Source organism: Cryptosporidium ryanae, assembly GCF_009792415.1.
Source record: "Cryptosporidium ryanae isolate 45019 chromosome Unknown contig_24, whole genome shotgun sequence".
Classification (NCBI taxonomy): Eukaryota; Apicomplexa; class Conoidasida; order Eucoccidiorida; family Cryptosporidiidae; genus Cryptosporidium; species Cryptosporidium ryanae.
In genome coordinates, this window is record NW_027125549.1 from 86424 (window position 1) to 109206 (window position 22783).

Sequence of the window (22783 nt, forward strand, 5' to 3'; positions counted from 1 at the left end):
CCTCTTCACTTCCACACCTTGCAGTCGTGGATCTTAAGACCTTCAACCTCTTCGTCATTACAGAAATAGTCGCAAATGAGACTTCTTTCAGACTTGTTGGAGAAGTCGAGCTTCCTAAAGGTGTGGTACTCGAAAGACGGATGGGAAATCATCTCTTCAGGCACTTCATTTCCTCTGAACAAGAACACTCCCTGATAGTCAAATTCCCCGCCGCTTCCAACGATATTAATAACACCAAAGGAGTACTTTCTGAAGTTATTGTCGAGTCTCTGGAGGAATCCGCCAACCATGTTGCTCGCCCTAAATGCAACGTCCAACTCTCCCGGAAGCTTGTTGTACTTCATGTAGTAAAAGCTGTAACCATTAGGATCAAAGTTCTTCTCCAGCCATGGAATCGCAACTCCCCTCAAATCCTTTGTATTTGAGTAAACACGTTTCCACTCATCTAAACTCATAGAGGACGTCGGAAGACTGTCAAGAGGGTTCTCTTTCTTCTTTGGTTTTTCCTCAGAAGAACCACATGATTGGGATTGATTCTGTGCTTTCGCTTGGCCTTGACAGCATTTCTTTGAGAACTCGCCGTAATGCTTCTTAACTATTGGCTGGTTTAATATTGTGTCCAAATAACGCTTCAAGTTTACCAAACCATCCAAACTAATGCTCTTGCTCGAGAACAGAACAAGCGAATCAATTACAATCGCCAAAAATATATCAGCAATTGTAAGGCGGTGGCCCACAATAAAAGTGCGTCTCGCGAGATACTCATTCATCCCAGTGAATATGTTGGAAATCTCCTTGCAAGCCGCTTCTCTATCACCTCCTCCTGCAACTGGACACAAAGAGCGCATTAATGGGGCAATCTCAGCGTCCAAATAGTACAGCATCGCGTCTACGTGCGACGCCTCTAACGGAGATCTCCCGTACAAGTTAGTGTATGGCGATCCTCTCGCCAAATGTCTGATAATTGTGCTTGTCCCAAATATCTCACCTAACTTTGTCACCAAAATCGGTGTTCCTTTTTTAAGTGGGAAATTAATCTCCTTCGGTTCAAATTTGTCCGCTGGCTTTGAACTAATTTTGCTTTCCGTGATTTCCGCGACGGACATTATCACCGACGCAATTGGACATTTTTCGTGCGAGTACAAAGTCATCGTCTGCATCTTGCGAAATCTTTTTAAGATCTACTGCTGGTCCCCCAAAGTCTGAAACAATAAGGTATATTTATTTAAACTGCCTTAGAGACGCTCTTTTATGTTGCTTTATTTCCTAAAAAGCCCCAAGCCTTATTGAGTTGCGCCAACACCATGTTGTCTTTATTATCAATGCCGTTGTCTCGAGTTGGCGCCTCAAGTATTTACTTTGCTAGCATTAAAAATAAATATTTGGCCTGTACGTTTTCCGTTTATGCAGTATACGCATTCCCTTATCCTTATTAAAAAAGCCTTCTTTTCGCTTAACCCACCTACATCATACTGCCTCACACACCTACTCCCCACCTCTTCCTTATCTAGCCGTTTATTTATATATGCCAACACCATTAGGCGGGCGCCCTCTCGCGTCTGTGTCTCGGCTACTCGGCGCTGAGTTAATTCAGAAATAAATGCAGGTATAGAAAAGTAGAGGCAGGCAAGCAGGTGTCTAGCTCTTTTTTCCCCTAGATTGCCCCTTTTCAGAATATGAGAATTGTGTTTGGACATGTTACCGCGTGTTTGGCTTTGAACTGTCTCAGTTTGTCTTTATTGAAAATACCAAGCATAGAATAGAATATTTGTATTTATTTATCAGGTAATAAATAAATATAATATATTTGTATTTACGTCCGTAGATAAGTATTGTACTGCGACTTACTTAGTTTTACCCTTTAGCTTGAGAATTAGAGCCGGACGGTGTAAATAAAGGAAAAATGGTGAAAAAGCTTCAGATAACGAGACAATGCGATCGCATTAAGGTGACGTTGAAGAAGAAATACGCCTCTCGTCGCAAGTCGTCTGTTGCTGCTCCGAAGATAAGAAGTTCCCTGCAGCCGGGCGTTGTCTGCATAATATTGGCAGGCCCGTACAAAGGCAAGAGGGTGGTTATGTTGAAGTCCCTCCCATCTGGTCTAGTGTTGGTTACGGGACCGTTCTCGGTAAATGGCGTCCCGGTTAGAAGGGTTAACCCTGCCTATATTATTGCAACGAGCACAAGGATAGATGTATCTAAAGCGGACGTGTCAAAGTTCACGGACGAGTACTTCAAAGTTGACAGGAGAAAGGAAAGGAAAAGTGGAGATTCATTTATGAATCAAGGTGACGAGAGCGCCGCTCAGAACAGAGTTGTTTCTGAGGAAAGGAAGAAAGACCAGCAGAAACTGGACTCGGCGATCGTTCCATCCATTCAATCAAATCCCCTAATGATGAGTTATTTAAAGACTAGGTTTACTTTGACCAATGGCATGTATCCACACAAACTCAAATTCTAGACGAACACGGGTTTATACAAAGCAATCTGTGCCGTCTCATCTATCTCCTTAGTTCCTGTGGCGATTGGAGGTACGAAAAAAGAGCTGCAGTAATAGTAAAAACGGTTGCTTTCCAACGAGTAAAACGACCGAGGCTGCTCAAGTCTCGCACTTTTTCCTCGTTGGAACACTTATATAGATAAATAGGAGGTCATCTTCTAATCTTCTTTAAGGTAGTAAATTCCTCTGCGCTATCGGTTTGGCCTTGCTCTTCTCCAACTCTTGTCTTGTTTCGCCTCTCGTCTCCGTCCTCCGGCAGCTGCTCGGAGCCTGTCCCGGAATTCCTCGCTTCCCGCGTCCCTCTCAAGTCCGGGTGTCCGCGACTTGCCTACCTTCATCCGTCCTGGTTTTCTCAACCGTATCTTGTCCTCTAGACTACTCTCTAAGGACGTGTGGCAAACCGTCATTCACCTAAGCACAACTCGCAATGTCAGCCTCCACACCCGAAACCTTACAGCTTTCTCGAATCGCAGCAACCACACCGCTGCACTCGCCTCCCTCGGAGCTTGGTCCCCAAAAGCGACCTGCACTCCATCCCAAACCACACTGCCAACTGCCTGCTTCAGAGCAAAAAGAAATTTCCCCTTCCTGCCACCCAACCGCTCACATATCCCACTCCGCTCACCGCTGAAAGGCTCAAAGGAACCTCCTGGCACTTCAAACCCCTAAGGCGAAGCTCCAAACCCCAATTCACTGCTGTTAGAACCATGCCTCCCGTCCTCGACGCCTGCTCGTGCTTACTCAAATAATTACATGAATTTGCGGAGACGCGACGTGGCGCCAACACGGAACGGTACCTAATTGCATACATTTTAGGATCTGACATGTCAGTGTCAGAGAAGAAGAGAAGACCAGCTTGCGTTCTAGAAGCGAGCAGTTTTGAGATTAAACCGGCAGAGATATTTCGCTAGAGAACGAGAGGGCGAACAAGGAAAGAGAGCGAACAGAACAAGGCAGCGGAGACACATAATAAAATTACTGAGCAATACGATATAATAGAAGGAGGTAGTCAAAGTAGGCAGTATTTTTTCTGTGATGAGAATTGGTCTCTGCCCTTTAAACAACTGTAAACGAAGCATTGTTTGATTTCCGCGCCGCGGACGGCCTTGTCCTCCAGAATCGAGGTGGGAAGGAGCAGCGCAAGTAGGAGTTGATTCTTCTGGAGAAGCCTAGGGCGCTGCCTGCCAAGTAGCCAAAGCAATAGTTCAAGTTGCCGTTATCGTTTTTGCATTGACAAAATGCATTCCCGTAGAAAAATGAACAATATAGTGCAAGGATCCCCAATTGCACTCATAGAGAGCAAATTTTACTGGGGCTTGTGCATAGGCAACCTGCCAGGCCCCCAATGCGAGAAAAAGAGTGGCGACGCGATACTCTTTTGCATAGATGACGAGCTCGTTTACGAGCCGTTCTTCCAGGACTTCGGACCACTCAACCTGAGGTGCATATACAAGTACTGCAAGAAGGTCGATTCGCTGCTCAAGGCAGCACAGGCATCCGGAGGTTACATAATGCAGTGCACAAGTGCCTACGACATGAAAAAAAGGACGAATGCCGCCTTCTTGGCATGCTGTTACTTAATGATTAGACAGGGAAAGACCCCAGGAGGGTCCCTGTCTTTGTTTAATTCCGTACCCCTGCTCTCTTTTAGAGACGCTACATACGGAACATGCTCATACTCACTTGGTGTGGGTGACTGTCTCTTAGGTCTATATTATGCAATGATCTTAAAATGGTTTCAGTACGACGAATTCGACGTAGAGGAGTACAGTAAATATGAAAAGGTGGAAAGTGGGGATATCTCCTGGATAATACCAAACAAATTCATAGCCTTTAGCGGTCCAAGTGGTACAAGTATAGATGAAGACGGTTATTTGTCTCTAACCCCCGAGTTCTACATCCCCATATTCAAGAAAATGGGAGTGTCGATGGTGATAAGATTAAACAAGAAACAGTATGACAGTGATATCTTTAAAAATAGTGGAATTAAACACGAAGAATTATACTTTGTTGATGGATCTTGCCCGCCGAGGGAAGTTCTCAATAGATTCTTGGAGCTTACTGAAAAGCAAAACGGAGTCATAGCCGTTCATTGTAAAGCGGGCCTAGGAAGAACTGGAACGCTCTTGGGATGCTACGCGATTAAGAATTACCATTTCACCGCTGCAGCCTGGATAGGTTGGAACAGAATCGCAAGGCCTGGGAGCGTCTTGGGACCCCAACAGCAGTTTCTCCACGAAGTCGAGGCTAACTTGTTTGCGAGAGGATCAGTGCTTGCCCCAGAGATGAGGCTAGACTCAAAAATTCCACTTGTATCAAAAAAGGTTCAAGAAGCAACTCAGAAACAGTCAACAATTAGGCAGATTCAACCAATAAACCTCCAAACAACAGCTCTCGTTAAAAATCCACAAATAAGCGACCATCACGCCGTAAGCTCCGCCACTCTGCATCACAGCTACCTCCGTAATCACCGTCACCAAACTGACAACAATAACAACGACAGAAACGGCGGCAGTCCTCCAGCAAAAGGCCCCATAAACTCCTTTGACGTCTCCCCTCTGGAGCAGGAAGTCATTCAGATGATGTCAAATCTCAGTGCTGTAGATAACATCGCCTTAATTGGAGACGCCGGCCAGGGCGAGAGGTTGGTTCAAGCCAAGAGGAATATATTGAAATAATCATTTATATCTAATTACATGAGTATCAATGTTAATTTGTTGGCATTAACACCAATACGGGATTCACACCGATTTCCAGACAGGTCTACTTTTCGCGATACTTGGTTATCTTAGGCTCACTAAAACGTCCCTCCTTGTCAACGTTAGGCGCAGTTAGCTGCTACAATAAGATAATCATCACTATTGCCAATTAACGTCTACGTTTAAAAGAACAACGGCTTATCCGTTGTTTCTTCCCTACCTTACCATAAATGCGATTCTCTCTTCTCTAACGCGTCCGGCTGTTTCAAGCCGGTTCCCTGAGAGTAACGGCAGACCCTGTCCACTTTATCTGTCTCTCTTCATGCTAATTTCTTCCTGACTGTTACCAAGCATCGATGACGAGTAAAGAGCAGCAGCAGTAGCACTTGAGTAAATTCCATACGGAGGGTTGGTGGCGGCGTACGGAACCAAATACGGAGCGAAACAGGTATTTGGAGAATAGTAGCACTGGTTAACGTACGGATAAACCTCGACCTGATGTTGGTGTTGATTTCTGATGTTATCAGAATTGACGTTTGCGTTCTGAACTTCGGGCGGCTGGACTTGGGAGATGGAGTTATAATAGTCAACGAAATAACCATGTGGAGTTGGAAAAGACGGATAGTTACTGCCGCTGTGATACCCATTTGATCCTATTTCGGACCTCTTGTTAGAAGCGTTATTGTTTGAATTGTCCTTTTGTTTGAGTGCCAAAGAGACAAACGTCACCTTGCCATCCACTATTCTCTCCGGGTGCTGAAGCACCTTCATCATGTCACTGAGGTTGTTAAACGTTATGAAACCATATCTCCTTGATTTGCCTGTATGGTGATCCCGCATAACAAAGCACTCTTCGATGTCCTCGAACTCCGAAAACGCCCTCCTCAGGCTTTCGCTAGTCGTGTTCTCAGACAAATTCCTAATGAACAACTTCTTCTTGAATATATTAGAGGAAATGTGGCAGTTCGAATCCATCATTTTCGAACAGTCCATCGGACCTGAGGTGAACTCCGAGAACGGATCCGCCGCCAGTTTCACCAACAACTGTCTTCCGTTCAGCACCAAATTCTCATTGAATAACTTCTTTATAGAGTCGCTGCTCTTGTATGTGACGAAGCCGTATCCCCTCGACCTTCCGTTCTTTTCCCTTATTATAGTTGAGTCCTCTATCTCACCAAACTTCTCAAACAGACTCAAAAAGACCCTATCCGTTGTCTGAAACGATATATTCCGCACCATCACCCTTCTGCTCACCGGACTCCTCTCAACTATTAGCTTGCAGGCGCTTCCTATGTCCCTGAAGACATACGCTGACTTGCTCAGTATGTCAACCAGTTGCTCCTTTGACAAGAGGGAAACCACATTTCTGTACTCGATTATCTCATCGTCCTCAAAGTCCTTATCCCCCGTCAAAAACTCGATCGTGTTCATCGACGGCTTTTTCATGTCAACACCTCTCTGGGTCGTGCCTGCATTCTCTCTCGAGTTCTTTTTCTCGTCCAATTTCTTCATCTCTTCTAAATATCTCTACTTCCTCCTATCTCCGAATTAGTTACACATTTGATTCACAGCTCTCCTGTGACTTTTCTATCACTGCAACACCAAAGAAAAAAGGAAGACTAGTCCTGCTTTTTCCCTTTAGCCTTGGCTCCACCTTTTGTTGCTATTACTTGTACCAAATATCGGTTTCGTTTGAAATGTGTATTATCTGTTTATTTGTTACATTCGCTTAGGCGCCAAGTTGTTTGGCCCCTAATAATTTACCCCTTTGCGAGGATTATTTGCATGAATTTATTAAAATCGGTAGATAATAATAAATATATATGTTATTTTTATTGTGCCCCTACAATTTTGTTTGTGTCTTTTATTGTTTTTCACTATTTATTTATTTCCCCCCTATGAAATCTGGCTACTTGTATATATTAATTAATAGGTCAAGTACACAGAGAGAGTGTACGGGTAAAATAAATAAGTATATTACGTAATATAATAAAGTGCGTATTATACCGTAATTAATATAATGTATAGGTTGGTGTAATGTAGTGTAATATATATATATAAACATTACGTATGCGTATACACATATTTATTTACTAAACCAATTTGCCTTTCCCGTGTATTGTCTGTTCGCACGAACCCACATACAGGCACCGACGGTTTTTTCCTCAGACACGGCACTGCCATCCCTCGCTGCTCTCTTGTATTTTAGTTCACCACGCCGAGTTGAACACAGGTGTGTTCACCTTTTGCATGGGAGTTCCGAGGACGCAACGTGCGCTGATTTCCGTCCTCCCTGCGTACATGTGTGGGATTATGTGAGTTCTCCTCCACCACTCCTGTTCTGTACCGACAGGCGCCTTCGAGGGTGAATACATCCTGCAGAAAATGTAGAAAAGCGAGCAAAAGCTTGGACGTGCTTGAGTCACGCACCAAGTGGCAGACACCAGTGACACCGAGGATGCCGTTTGCGATAGGAGGGGTTGGAGAAGTGATGGAACAAAACCGCGAGCTTCGACTAGAATCAAACTTATTACTATTAACCTAGATGCTTAAATTAAAAAGGCGTCTATTCAATTATAAATCCTATTCTGTGGATGTTGGTTGAATCCATTTCAAAACAAAGGCCTCTGAGATGGTTATATCTTTCTTGTCTGTATTCCGTCGTTTTCACTACAACCTCTTTTTCGTTACTGTATTCTATGTACTTTCTGCCCGAATAGTCACTGGCGAATGTGTACACTATATTGTTGTCCCCGTTGAGACCGAAAACCAAACTCCTAAATACCGTTGGCTCCGTCCCCTGTACATATTCGTATTTAGTGATGGTTCCCACTTGAAACATCCCCGTCCAGGAGTCCTCCAATGCTGCCCTTTGGTGCTCAAATTGTCCGTGACAAGCCACTTTCATTCCAACTATAATGCCGTTGGGAGACGGCGAACTTAGATATAACATCATTGTCGCGACTCTGTGATTCTTTGGACAGAATATAGAAGTTGGCCTTGAGTCATCTTTATGTATACCTACCATTTTTCTGCAATGAGAGACGAACACGTTTTTATCATGTGATATGAACCCTCCGTATAATTCGTTCAATGTCAGTGTCTTTACATTTTCTAAATCCATCTTTGAATCAACTCTCGGGACTCCTCTTACAGTTCTGCTTTCGGTTGGCTCAGAGGCGTAGTGTCTTCCAAATCCACTAAAACTCTCAGTCCCCTCAATCACGGCTTCTACTTGCATTACAGGCTCTATTTTTTCCTGTATGACGCTATTGCTATCAGTCGGTACACCTAGTCCCTTTATCCTGCCACTCTCGCTGTCTATGTTGAAGCAAATTGTGCTCAACATTTTGTCACCATTTACCTCAGAAGACCAATACAAACTCGAACCCGTTCCCTCAAATTCCATCAACTTTGATCTAAATTTGCTAATTACCCTCCCACTTGTGGTTGAGAAGGAAAAGAAGCCGAAAATATTCGATTTTTTGCTAAATCCAAAGTCAATTTCTTCAACCCCGTTTGACTTCAAGTCAACGACCTCCTTGTATTTCCCATCGCAATTCCCCACTTTAAATGACTTTTCCGTGTTAGCTGCATCGCATTTCCCCTCTACGCCAACAACCTCCATTAAGTCATCGGAGAAGCACATCACCATCTCGCCAATTACTGACGGTAATCCGCACGAAAAACCAAAATTTAAATTCCCATCCTTGTTTTTAAACTCCCCTACCCAATTATTACCACACACTGAATTAGTGTCCTTAATTAAATGCACTCCGGTATGGCTTATAAATCTGGAGCTTGTTATCGGAGAGACGTATAAATGATGGTCCTTTTTCTCGTCGTCAAACGGGAATTGAGTTGGTGGCAATATATAGTCAGACTCCCAGTACAATCCCTGCGACTTAAAATACGCCCCGAAACCAGTTACTTCTTTAGATGTTTCGCCAAATTCAAGGCATATCATGGACAACGAATTTCCTACGTATTTCCTGGTGTAAAGCGTCTTTATTTCCTCCTTATTCAACTCTTCCGGATATCGATTCACTCTTCCGTCATTCATATGCAAATCAAGTCCCTGAATACCGGTTCTCTTAAAGTCAAACGAAACACTTATTTCTGTCAAGTGCTCAACAGACAAATCCTCTTCATAAACCTTCATCCCGCTAGGCACGTTGTCAAATGAATCTATGTCTAGCTCATGAGACGTGTAACCAACCAAAGCGACGCCACTTGAATCACATATTATTAAGAAGGCCGTTATTTTAGATTCACCGTTAATCTTGCTCTTTATCGGAATGAATTTAGTGAGCTTGCTCCCATCTGGACATGAAACTGCAAATGTTTCCCTCGTCTCTGTAGACAACGGAGCTCTTACCATTTGGCACTGTGGGAATGACATTTGGTTCACGTAGATCTTACCAAAAGATTTTATCGGATTTCCGCCTTTAAGCTGCTCGTGTTTTGGCGACGAACCGAAACCAATGTTCAATATTCCCTCTTTGTTCAATTTTGTCGATTCTCTTATTAATTTGGTTTGTATTAACGCACAAAATGTGTCAAAAGGGCCACCGTTTATTTCGCCCATTTTAACTCTCTTCTTCCTCTGATATTCTCTATTCTCAGAAATGTACTTGTAAAATAAACCGTTTTCGCCACCGTTCGCGTAGTTAACGTATGTCTCAAGTTTTGCCAAAAACTTGTCGTTTGAATTTTTCGGAATGCCTGACTTCACTGACGTTATAAAATAAGGCGGACTTAAACTCAACAAGTTCTCAACCAGACTTACATACTTAAAATCTATTAAATCCTTCGACGTGCCTATAATCGCTCCTGAGTAACCATCTGAGCACAGCAGTCCTACTATCCCCATCAATTTCGTTTTTTTGTTTGAAGACGCATATATGTGGGTAATTATGTGTCCTTTTGGACAACTAAAAGCGAAGTTGCCCATGTCACTTGTCTTCTCGCCTTTCTTTATGTTTCTTTCGATTATCCAACGACTTTTGCACTCCTCTGGGGCGTTTACTCCAGGTCTAGATGCAAACAAAACGTCACCAAAACCAATGTAACCCAAACCTAATGCTCTGTAGTCCGGTGGATAAAGTATATTTGGTCTTATCAGAGAATCGCTTATTCCCTTTCCCTTTTCTTGTTTCTCCACGATGGAAATACCTCTAAACTTAATTTTTTCCTTGCTTGTATCTAGTGCGAAACATATACCCTTAAAGGATCCGTTTTTTTTGTAGTTCCAACCCACTTTTTCGTCTGACACTATTACCTTTTTTTCCTTAATGTCAACTGTTTTGTGATTAAATTTCTCGCTATCGTTTCTGAATATTTTTAAAGACACAAGGGCAAAGTTTTCAGATAAATTTGAACCAGTGAATCCTATTTCAAACCCCAAACTTTCTGATTCATTTACATGCTCCACTATTCGTACCCCTTGCTTCAAAGGTGTCCTTTCCCCTATTATAACTTCCCCATTTCCACACCCTATCTCAAGTCCCCTTATCATATCTTCAGTCGTGTACGAAAACATATTAAAGCTTTTCAAAAAATATCCAGGCTTGCATGTTATTAAATAGTAATCAACCTCCTCATTGTTGCTTTCCGTTGCTCCAAAGTCGCAAACGGAATTCAATATGCTTTCTCCTTGGTACACGTCTATAGTTTCACTTGCTATAAATTCAATAGCAGGCAGCTCCGCTCTTTTTTTGTGTTTTTTCAAGTAGTATTGTGGGACACTATTAACGTCAGCGCTTTCCGGTGACTTATATAAATTAGGAGAAAATACTCCTTCCAGATCTGAGTAGTGCGTTTGAACCCCTCCTTGTGAAAACGGAAGCACATAAAGTTTGTTGGAGAAAAAAGCACCAAATCCAAGCAAATTGCCTTCATTAGATATCTCTGCACATATGTACTTCAAGTTTTCTCCGGAAAAAGTTCTTTTGAAACTAGGTGTTCTTTCTTTGATAAAAATGGTGCTAATATTGTCAATCACCACTTCCAGGTAAGACACAAATCCCAGATCCATTCTACTCATGCTTTTTTCTTCGATTCCAATCGTAATTTGAGATATCTGACCGGTTCTTGAGACAGTTATTACTGATGAAGGTGAATCTGAAGAATCTTCTGGGGTTTTTATCTTTTTTCCAATAAATAAAGAGCCTTTTGAGACAAGCTCTTTAAATTCAATTGAAATTGGCACCCTTTTTAAATTGTATTTAACCTCAATAAAGTTAAAAAATAACTCACGCTCGCTATTCGGAAGCTTAAACAAAAAGAAATTGCTTTTGAAACGCCCCGATGCTCTTCCAAATAACATCTGACACTCTGGCCACAACTTCGGCAATGCCAACACTCTGTGGGTTTCAACACCAATACTAGAGTAATGGTAATCATTTTCATTTGAGTTAATTACTTGTTGTGGAAACCCGTTAATAGGGCCCACATTAACGGAAATCATGGCTATTTTGCTTATAAATGTCTCTTTTTTGTTGATTTTCAAACCTATACATCCTCCAGTAATAAAACTTCCGCTCCATTCTTTGGTGGCCCCGTAGTTTAAGTGACTTATTGGTGCAGTTGCTAATTTGTGTTCTGCCTCCCCCCTTTTGTTCTCGTGATTATAGTTCACCCCAAGTGTTCCATCCGATCCGGAAATAACCAGCTCTGACAAATATTCTCTTCCAGTTATTGACTGAACGAGATAGCCTGTCACTTTGTTTATCCACATTTTTTTCATCTCAGGAACCGATAATACCATGCCGAACCTGGCAAGTGTCCCCAAATTAATAAAACTTTTGTTGTCGTCACACCCGAATCCCAGTCCTGTAATTGCTGTCTCTGTGTGTTCTAATTCCGGGTCGTTTCTAATGCTCCTTTTCTTTGGTTTGTATTTGTATTCCTTATACTCTACTCTAACGTAACTTATAGATGTTCCCAACGGACATTTAAAGCTAATTAACTTTGTACTCTTCATTTTTTCCGCTTCCAAAATGTGGCCTACACATTCCTCATCGATCCTATTCTCCATCGTGAACATTGAGTTTGACTTAAACACGTTCTCAACAAATTTGTCCGGATTTTGATAATTTGATGTAGACTTTGGAAACATTCTTCTTTTTACCGAATACGGAGTCTTAACGTATAATCTGCTCAACTTTGAATTGAACTGAGCTGCAGCCACCTCATCCCCCAAATTTATGCCTCTAGAATTGTCACCATTGCTCTCTTTCCTCTCCTCGTGTATCGTTATTGAACTTGGCAGCGAATTAGCAGGTTTTGACCTGTTGCTCTTGTCGTCCCTCAAACCGTTCGTCCTTCCTCCGGAAACGCCCGGTCTCGAGTTGTACAGTGGACTTGACTTTATTTCATTCACAATAGTACAAGTTATAGATCCATTTCCAACTAAACCAAAAATTATACCCAATATTGAATAAATAAAAATCACTTCGCGATTTATGCTCATTTGAATCTGTGCTTTCACGTTCTTGGCCAATCAGCATAAACAGATTTTCTTTTTTCCATTATATTTTATATAACATGCCTTTTACGTGCCATACAGAAAAAGGAAAATTAAATTTGAGATCGCGGACTTTACCCGCCATTTCGCACATTGTTTTCCAGGTTGTGTATACAAAAAGACCAACCGACGCTGCTCCACATTTTTAGAAACTTCAGGAAAATGTTGGGGGTTTTGATGCACCCCTTAATTGTTTTAGTGATTTGAATAATTAGATTTTGAGTGTGCAGCTTAAGTGGGGAATTTTATTTGCATGCATTTTTACTGCGTATAATTGTATGTGGTTGCTTTGCATGCATTCGTGTTGTAAATGCAAAATGTTATGTTTAGTGCGCAATTTAAGCCAACATGCCGCGCAAACAAAAGCCAGAAGACTCGGAGTCATTCACAAACGGCTGAGTGCAATGCGCAGTTTTCTTCGTTACGCTCCTCAAACTACGTTTCCTCTTGGTTGCTGCTCCCTTTGCTTAGGCCCTAGTAGTCCTTCTTATGTTGGCCGCAGAAGCGATTTCCGGTTCAAACCTAGACGTTTCTATCGTTTCCAAACTAGTGTTGCTTCTAGAAGACCTTGGGGGCATGGCCAGTTTGGCAGTACCTCCCCGCACGCAGTTTCCAGTCGGAGAGGGGAGGGGGTGGCGTTGTGAATGGACAAAATTCGGCGTTCGAATGCAGTTATTGCAGGCTATTTCCGGAAAAAGGCAGTAGCACTAGCTTAGAAAAATCAGATGCGAGGGGGATACTGAAGAGAGAGGCCGTTCCATTTGGAAACTGCGCCACTGAACACTGACAGAAACGAACAAAAAGCTCCGTCCTGTGGACTACCGCGAACTACACGGGAGCACTAGCTCAGTACTTGTGTGTTTTGAAACAACATCGGGGGTTTTCAAATAATCTTTAAAAATAGGACCGGTAGTGCCTTTCCCAATCACCCGCGTCTCAAATGGTAATAATTGAGCGGTTATTCAATTGTATATAAATAAACGGGGTATCTATTTTGCACTTTTTCTTTCACGGGAAGGAACAAAACGGGATCAGAGTGAACATAAAAAACAACAACAATCTTTAAGAGTACAGTTGCAGTCTGGTCCTGGACCAATTTCTGTTTTTTCTTATGTGTTTTTCGAGTACTATGACTTGAGTGAAAATTAAGTGGGCGTACCGCCAAGGGATCTTAAAATTGGTTTTTTAGGTGATCTTTTTGTGCAAGCTTGGGATTAGTTATTGTTTGTCTTTTCTCAATTACCCTCAAAAGGAATCTTGGATTGAGGCCAGTAGAGGTGAAAAAAGGAAAACTGAGAGGGCAGGAAGCGACACATTGCATTACGAGCTGTTGTAGTAAATAAGTGAGTGTTTAACGCACAGTGAAAAATAAAGAATGACAACAATAAGAGTGGGAACTATTCTTTTTGTGGGTAGCATTCTTTGTTCGATATTTTTGTGTGGAGTTGGTGCCATCACAAAGGAAGAAATATGGTATGGAATGTCTTTCGAGACAGGTGCGAATGGCAGTCCGGAATGCAAAAGGTTTATTATTGATGTTTTTGGCAGACCACCAGAGATAGTACTTAGGGAAGCGAGGGACAAAAATGAGATTTATGACATTTGCCTTTCATTCTTGAATAAGGTGGTGAATGAGTGCCCTCATCCATCACATCATGCAACCCACACTTTTTTTGAGTCTGGAGGGTCGAGTATCAAGTTGGTCGGTGGATCAAAATCGGTTTCAAAGAGTGAGATAAGAAAGAATTTACAGAGATTTTGTCAGCTGATGGCCAAAAAGTTGGAGCACAGAATAGGAGGACCAAGACACTCACCAGTTCCTGGAGTGGGTCAGCCGCCGTACCCTCCTGTTCATCCACTGCCACACACACCGCCTTACCCATCTGTTCCGTATCAAGTGCAACCACATTATCCCTCTCCGGGAGTACAAGTCCCAACAGGACCAACTTTGCCTCCAATCCCGACGTCTCCCCCATCAGGTGTCCTATCTCCTCATTTCGAAGAGTGGAAGAAATTGGTCGCTAGTGCTTTCATGGGTGCAGCAAGTAAGTATGTTTCAAGAATTCCGACAGTTCCCCATCCTCTATATACGGTTGGGAGGAACAACGAGGAGAAGAAAGTGAATTGCATCAAAGCCTTGAGGACAATAGTGGAGAACTGCGAAAAAACAGGAGAAAGAAGATATTCGGGAGGAAAATTAGTGTATACTGTAACGAGTTTGACTGAGAGCAAAGCACAATTGAAGGAAGAACTTGTAATTAATGTTTCTAGTGACGATCAAATGAGTATTAAGGATGCAATAAAGAAGTTTTGCGACTCTTCGTATAGTGAACAGGTTACATCTGAGAAGCAAAGCGAATGGATTAAGCTTCAACGTGCCTCTTTGTCAAGTGTGAGTGTGCAAAACTTACCAATTGAACCTCCAATCTTCTTTGAAGTAACAGACACAAGTAATTTAGCGTTAATGGAGGCATGCAACAGGGCCATTATGCAATTAGTAAAATTAGCAACTCATAGGGAGCAAAAACACATAGCTGCGACAAAGTACACAACTAGGGCTTTGTTTTCTGGGTCCTACATTGGTTGTAGCGGACTTAAAAGCGATTACAGCGTTGGAGTTCAATCCAAGGGTCAAGGAAATGAGGAGAATGTAACTGAGGCTGTGGCTAAGTTTTGCAGAAGTGTTTATAAGAAACCCAGCGGGGGTGAGAAGGGTAAGGCTAAACAAAAATTGCTCGAAGAGATATATGCACATATTCAACAAAAAAGTACTACCTTTGATTCTCCATTCAAAGGTATTCCAGTTCAGCCACCATCATTCCTCAAAAAAGAAGATTTTACTCTCACATTGGATAGCAGCGGACAAGCGACCTTTGAAAACAAGGTGGATATTTGCACCAAGTTTTTAACTGATTGCTCGAAGATGAGTGAAAAGAGTGAAGTCGTTCAAATTAAATATGGCTTCTCGGGATCATACCAGCCTGCATTCGAAGGAGCAATGAAGGACCGGCATTTGAAACTCCTCATCGAGTGGGGACCTCCTTTGGGCAAGGTAAATCTTGAATTCCCAATATTAGACTTGGGCAACTATCCCGGGTATACATTTGAAAGACTTGCGAGAAACTTTTGCTATCAGGCAATGAGTTCATTTACTGTTTCAACAAAAGTACCCGTAGTGCCTCACGTTCCAACAGGACCTCCTCATCCTCTACCTTCACCACCTCCCTATCCTCTACCAATTCCACCACCAATGCCACAGCCGATGCCACCACCAGTGCCGCCACCAATGCCACTACCAATGCCTTCACCTCCCCATCCTTTGCCAGTTCCATCACCACAGCCGTTCGGATCTCAGTACAAGTACACTGGAAAAAGACCGCCTTTTGGATTTCCAACGTCAATTTTGGAGAAGTCGTTTATTAGAGTTGGAGTCACGGCAGCAACCGTATCGCACTCTGACACAGTGTGGGGCAAGTTGTATACTTACTCAACGTTCGGCTTGGGTTCTGACAAAATACGGGGAGTTCCCGCTGCCAGACCGGTTTCATTCTTGGCTCCAGGCTCCAGTGAAGCCTTGGAAAGAGCCTGTTACAACTTGTTTGCAAACATATACAATTATGCTTCTGGTTACAGGTTATCTAGCGACGAAAGCACTTTGGAAGTTGAGAAAGAAATCATGGTAGATAGTTCGGGAATTCCAGGTGGAGGGGTATCAACGAAGATAAAATTGGTATTATACCTCAAAAATGCGCCGAGCAACACTCCATATGGTGCCACAGTTGCAGCCTTGATACAGCAATTTTGTGAGGGCTTTGCTAATTCCTTGTAAACAAAAAGGCGGGAAGGAGAGTTAGTCACTAAATTAGATGGTTGCGAACGCAATTTGTTCAGGGTAAAGTTACGCAGTAAGAATGGGAACGTAGACTGTGATAGCAGAAGTGGTAAAGGGATTAGCGACTTCCGTGGACCAGCGAGTAAAATAGACTGTGAGGTGATGCCAACAGGATATCTGGACGGTCAAATTCAGCAATGTGACCGGAGTCAAGGACGAGTATTTTGTCGTAGTCTAAAACTGTTTGGATGCGATGAGCAACCGCTAAAACTGTGCAGGAGGCGAATTCAAGGCGGATTGTTTTCTGAACAAGCATGTCAGTATGGGGGTCAATGGAGGAAGTAGCCTCGTCCAGAAGAACAACCTTGCTTGATCTTAGTAGCGCCCTAGCGAGACAGAGGAGCTGTTTCTGACCTACACTTAAAACTTGAGCACCTGAATCTAGTTTAGTTTGCAGTCCATTGGGAAGGTTTTTAACAATGTTATATAAATGTGACTTTTGCAAAACCTGTTGTATTTCCTCGTCTGTGTGCTGTTCTAGAGGATCCAGATTAAACCTGATTGTGCCTGAGAATATTATTGGTTCTTGCGGAATAATAGAGACCCTTGTTCTCAGGTCAAAGGTACCGATTGATGATATGTCAAGTCCGTCTATTTTAACTAATCCGTTCTCCGGATCAATCAATCTGAGAATAAGAGAGAATATGCTGCTTTTGCCTGCTCCCGTGCGTCCTACAATTCCTATCTTCTCACCGGCCTTTATGCAACATTTAATTCCATCAAGCACCGGTGGAAGTTCAGGCTTGTAACGCAGTCTCAAATCTATAATCTCAATCTCCCCCCTATCTGGCCAGTCAAGGGGAGGTCTGCACGACTCTATAACCGGTTTAGGCTCTAGCGGAGTCGTTTCTGAGTACTCTTTTATTCTCTCCAAGCCAACCATTACCCCCTCTATCTCTCCCAAGACACGGGTTCCAAAGTTAAGACAACTTGAGACCGACAAGGCAAATGTCATTGCGGCGCCAAAGGTTCCTGCAGTAGATGGATCCTTTGATACTGATATGACACCAAGGGTGCCTGTTATAAAAACCGCAACGCAACCCATCATCTCTAGACGAATAAATAACCAGCGGTACGCATTCTCAACATGGTATCTTATACGGCTGTCTGCCCTGACGGCGTCATCCATGCGCCTTATAAAACGCTCCTGGGCGTGAAAGGCCCTTATAGTCGAAAGTCCGTCTACAGTATCAACGACGTGAGACAAGATCGGGGCCTGGTAAACCACCGACAGTCTTTCGCACTGCCTCAACATTGGTGCGTATTTCTTAGACACTTGGTAAAACAAGTATGCCAAAGGCGGGACGCAGAGCAAAAATGCAGGAATGACTCTTGAAACCGAGATTGTGATGACCAATATTTTGGCTACAGCAATCAGCAAATCCCCAATATTCCTTGGGAGGGCATCGTCCAGGTTGGACAGGTCCGCAGTAAAGCGAGTCAAAATCTTTCCAACGGGAGTGACCTCGAAAAAAGAGAGACTCGTGTATCGCAATCTCCAAAGTAACTTGTTGTGAAACACACGAGAGGCATTTAAGCCTCCGTTTCTGACCAGCAGTGAAGAAGAAATATGTAGCAGTGCGTATAGAGCAGTGAGGAGGGCGTAAAGCACCACGGGGCGCGCCCAGTCAGCCTTGGAATCTGTGGGGCCGCGCCATTTGGCCAGCCAGAACATGTTTCTGGAGAAGACAAGTCCCGCCGCCACATTGCATAGCAAAACCCCAAACATGTTGGTCACCCCCCACTCCTTAAAGTAGGCCTTGTATATCTTTTTCGATACGCTGCTTAGCTCAGTAAACTCTTCTGGGACGCTGATACATATCTTTTCGCAGGATTTCCCGTCAACGGAGGCCTCGCTGAACAGAGATCCGCTTTCTTTGCGTTTCTCGTCCCCATCCTTTCTATAGTGGTATCTCAGCTCTTCTCCACTCATACGAATAGATGCAGTCCTGCCTTTTCCAAAGCTTGCAGAGGGTCTGTCGTTCCTTCCCGGGGTCGAGGTGACCAAGGCGTCAAAAATATCAACCGCGACAACGTCGTCGACAACTCCCGTGCGGGTCGTTTTTTGTGGGACCTGCGTTTGTTCCTTTTGGTCAAAATGGGAGTTGTCCTCAGAGGCACTGGGTAAGGTCGAGGGAAACCCTCTCAAGGGTTCGCTGTCGAAGGTGTGACACTGGTCAAACATTCGGAGGTCGTGGGTGCACAAGGAGAAACGGCTGGCCGTTTCGCTCTCTGTTTCTTCGGCCGAAAGGAGTTCCGAAGCAAGTTTCTTAAGAACTGGAGCCGGAACTTCAATGGGGGAGCCAGCGTAAACCTGGCGACGTTTTGTGGGGTCAAACAAAATGATTTGATCAACATTAGGAATAATCTCGAGTTTATGAGTGACTAGAATGACGCACTTGTTTGAAAGGATGCCACTGATGCAGTTTCTGAAAATGTGTGCAGATACGTGACTGTCGACTGCACTTAAGCAGTCGTCTAGCACGTAAATATCCGCTTTTTGGTAAACTGCTCTCGCCAAACTTATTCTCTGACGCTGACCGCCAGAAAGGTTCAAGCCCTTTTCTCCAACAAGCGTTCTATCTCCTTCAGGAAGTATTTGAAAGTCCATCCATAATGCACAGGCCTTTACAACAGCGTCGTACCAAATGGGGTCGAAGGCTGAACCAAAGAGTATATTGTCTTTAATCGTTCCAGTCTGTACCCACGGCACCTGAGCCACGTAGGCCAGTCTTCCGTTTTTGAGTATTTTTCCCTTATAGGGTGCGATCTCGCCTATAATAGCCGAAAGTAAACCCGTCTTCCCGCTGCCTATTGGGCCAACAATTGCTATTATTTCCCCGGGCGCAGCCTTAAAGGATACGTCCTTAAGCATTAAGTGGCCGTCTGGCCAATACAGGTGCACATCCTCAAAGGATACAGACACGCGTGAGGAAATTGTGGGACACACAAACTGTGAAGGCAGCATTTTTGCGAACTCAGGACTGTCTGTTTTTTTGGAATTCGGAGCGTCCCTTACTGCTGGAGAGGACGTCTTCTCCGAAACTATCAAAAAATCTCTGATTCGCGTGCAAGAAAGGAGTATGTCGTGAAAGGAGGCGTAGGAAAAGGGGAGTGAGGAGAGGGCGAAGCTCAAAGTTTCGAAGAGTCCTTCCGCAAAAAAGACAGTCGCAGGGTCCAGCGGGTGTCCCGCCAACGCATGGAAAATGCATGTCACCAGTGTGGCCTGCATGGTGGTGCTGTATATACCCATAGAAAGAGCTCTGTACGTTCCCTGTTTAAGCAAACTAACTAGTTCCCCATCTCTGCAGTCAGATATCCTTTTCGTGAAACACTCTTCCCACGCGTATGATTTAATTATCTTTATGTTTGAAATGTATTCGTTTGCGTACTTTATTCTTTGGTCTTGTAGAGATAGATACGGCCGTCTTTCCAGTGCTCTAGAATATAGAGCGGAAACGCTGAAAATGACGTTTAATATGACAACCAAAACTCCAAACAGCGCAGAAAAGCCCAGCTGAGAACATAAACATATAGTCGAGGCTGCTAGCAAAAACGTGCCGGAGTAAAATAAATGGGCGGTAATGAGTCTATTAAATCTACAGACGTCATTTCCGATCAAATTTACAAAACTCGTCCCTTCTGGGAACGTTTTAGAACCTTTATTGGATTGTGAAGACAACAAATTTTCAAACGATATCCCCCCATTAAAACCTATCGAACCCATCTTCATTAGTTTTCTGTACAAAACTCCCGACATAAGGCTTCTCAAATATCTGCCAAGGTCGTTTACTAACCTGTGCTCCTGCTGCTTAAGAACTGGGGATATTATTGTCAGGGAGGTTAGCAGCAGTACGAAACACATTCCATCTTTAAGTATGCTGTTTGTCGGACCATTAAGGGTTGGCGGGCCGCCTGTTGCTACTCCCTGCATACACAACAATAGCTTTCTAAACACTATTGATTGAGCCAAAACGCAGGAGTCAGCAAGCACAACCAAACCAAAGATGCTTAGGAAGTGCCACTTAAATGTATAAAAAAGAACCTTTACCAGTGAAGGATAGTTTTTAAGTGACGATTTCTCTTTAATGTAAACTTTGTCCATTTCTTTTGTATTTAGAAATACTTGTTTCTGCTGTTTGTCTTTTGTTTCAGACCGTAATAATTGGTCGTTTTCGCTGCTGTTATAACTGCTATATGTTTTCACCCTTTTAAATGGGTGTTCACCATCTTTATCTTCAGAGCTGTCTGTATTGTTCTTCGATATTTCATCGTAGTTACAATCGTTAACCTTACAGTTATTCATTTCCTCGTCCCAGTAGTGTGTAAAGTCCTTAAGTTTATATCTTGGAGTATCAAATTCCGGAAGCTCGTAAAAATCTCTTATTTGAAGACAGGAGCTATATGCCTTATCCATTACAGGTGTGAGCCAGGAGAATGTCAATCTCGATAACCAGGTTATGTTCAGCTCTTTTTTGGCACTCATTTGATTACAATTCACTTTTGGACTGAAACTTTGTTTTATATTCACTTTAAAATCATAGTTACTATCTTTGACCATTTTGTCATCAGTTACTGTAGAAATATGTGAACAGTCATGGCTGCCTTCCAGACACTTTTCTTTATTACGACAATCAGTTCCATTGTTCTCCATTATAATTACTTAATTCCATAAGTAGTCTGGATGTCCATTAACCTATTATTGCTCATTAGTAACCTGGCGGCCCAGTCCCTACTTTGTTTCTGCTATTTCCGCCATGTTTATAATAATAAGAAAAAAAACTTCCATGTTTTTACTTGATGTTTTTTACGTCTAACATAAACGTATCTCTCCCCCCCCCCCCCCCCCCATTCTTGCATGGTTGTAGATTCAACAAAATCTGTGATTGTATTTTTGACATTAAATCATGGTAAAGCTGCTTATTCGATCTGGCAATTGCGCCCTTGATTCTTTTCTTGCTTGCATTATCGTTTATTTTTCTTAGAAAAGTATCCTATCTTGTAAATACATCACAATGTATTCAATATTTTGTACGAAAATCTATTTATTTCTTCCTGAATAAATGTATAAAATAGCCGGTACCGGTTTTGCAAAACAAAATTTTTGTGATCCCCATAAATAGCAATAATAAGGACTTGAAAAATATGTTGTGCGATCGGATTTATATATAACATAATATGAAAAGAGAAGTGAAAGAATAAAAGGCGTTATCAAATACATACATAAAGTACATGCAACTTATTTTTACATAGATTCAGAATAATACAAAGGCTATGGTAAGCGAGTAGAAAAAGTACGCATGCTCTTTTGGATGCTCGTTCATATTTTAAGAAAAAACTATTAATGAAACTTTTAGATTGCTGCTATCAGGCTTTGTTGTGTTTTCTTATTTTGACACAAAAATGCAAATTTCAGCATGATAAATCGTTTCAACTCAAAAGTGGAGTTAATTGGCGAACATGAAAAATGTATACATGGCAGACAAAGAACAGACACAGCAAATGCAAATAGTAATGCATGTAATTCCACATGCGCATGTACATGCACAATAGAATCAGAAAGTCTAAAAGTGTGGGGAATTTCTAAACAAAAGAAAAGTAGTATATATTTATATGTTGGTGAACGCAATTTGTTTTTAAATTTTGAAATAATGATAATAAAGAACATTCGCGATTTCATTATCAAATTGGTATTTCTATAGGTTAATTTTAGTCTTACTTATATTAAAGGTGGCGAAAATAGGCAAAATATATTCTGTTATTTGTTCAAAGTGCTCAGGAGTTCCTGACACTAAAGGCGTTAAAAATAAAACCTGTTCAATTGGTTATGTGTCTTCAGTAGAAACCGTGTTTCCAGAAACGCCTCCAAATACTAGAGTAACAACAAAGTCTTCAAAGACAGAGGGAGGCCTTTAATCAAAACCTCCATTGGAGAATAATTTAGTGGGTAAAGATTGATATGCATACAGTTGCGCATTTAATTTATTTTTTTCATGGTTTAAAAAATGTGTGTATTTCAGAACGAATAATGTACTGCTTGTACTTGGATAAACGCATTAAAACTGGTGATGAGAATAATTAAAAACGATCACATCAGGAAGGAGGCTCAAAAAAACGCAGTTACAAAATCACATTTCTTACAATAATTAGAATCCTCGTCCTAC

General features: G+C 42.4%; 7 protein-coding genes across 7 annotated transcripts; 3 read left to right on the plus strand and 4 right to left on the minus strand.

The window, feature by feature from the left end:
- Positions 1-5: 5 nt before the first annotated feature.
- FG386_001440 (elongation factor EF1-gamma) lies at positions 6-1160 on the minus strand (the record flags this gene model as incomplete). Its single annotated transcript, XM_067340833.1, has 1 exon — positions 6-1160. One exon carries the CDS (start codon positions 1158-1160, stop codon positions 6-8), a length of 1155 nt encoding a protein of 384 aa, XP_067196751.1.
- A 743-nt stretch (positions 1161-1903) lies between these two features.
- On the plus strand, positions 1904-2461 carry FG386_001442 (60S ribosomal protein L6 (YL 16 like); the record flags this gene model as incomplete). The annotated part of the gene is made up of 1 exon (XM_067340835.1): positions 1904-2461. The coding sequence occupies one exon, from the start codon at positions 1904-1906 to the stop codon at positions 2459-2461; it is 558 nt and encodes a 185-aa protein (XP_067196753.1).
- A 1295-nt stretch (positions 2462-3756) lies between these two features.
- Positions 3757-5178, plus strand: FG386_001443 (CDC14 phosphatase; the record flags this gene model as incomplete). Its single annotated transcript, XM_067340836.1, has 1 exon — positions 3757-5178. One exon carries the CDS (start codon positions 3757-3759, stop codon positions 5176-5178), a length of 1422 nt encoding a protein of 473 aa, XP_067196754.1.
- Positions 5179-5505: 327 nt separating this feature from the next.
- FG386_001444 (UBP1 interacting protein 2a) lies at positions 5506-6711 on the minus strand (the record flags this gene model as incomplete). The annotated part of the gene is made up of 1 exon (XM_067340837.1): positions 5506-6711. One exon carries the CDS (start codon positions 6709-6711, stop codon positions 5506-5508), a length of 1206 nt encoding a protein of 401 aa, XP_067196755.1.
- Positions 6712-7765: 1054 nt separating this feature from the next.
- On the minus strand, positions 7766-12673 carry FG386_001445 (uncharacterized protein; the record flags this gene model as incomplete). Its single annotated transcript, XM_067340838.1, has 1 exon — positions 7766-12673. One exon carries the CDS (start codon positions 12671-12673, stop codon positions 7766-7768), a length of 4908 nt encoding a protein of 1635 aa, XP_067196756.1.
- Positions 12674-14102: 1429 nt separating this feature from the next.
- On the plus strand, positions 14103-16556 carry FG386_001446 (uncharacterized protein; the record flags this gene model as incomplete). Its single annotated transcript, XM_067340839.1, has 1 exon — positions 14103-16556. The coding sequence occupies one exon, from the start codon at positions 14103-14105 to the stop codon at positions 16554-16556; it is 2454 nt and encodes an 817-aa protein (XP_067196757.1).
- Positions 16557-16677: 121 nt separating this feature from the next.
- Positions 16678-21273, minus strand: FG386_001447 (ATP-binding cassette; the record flags this gene model as incomplete). The annotated part of the gene is made up of 1 exon (XM_067340840.1): positions 16678-21273. The coding sequence occupies one exon, from the start codon at positions 21271-21273 to the stop codon at positions 16678-16680; it is 4596 nt and encodes a 1531-aa protein (XP_067196758.1).
- Positions 21274-22783: the final 1510 nt, after the last annotated feature.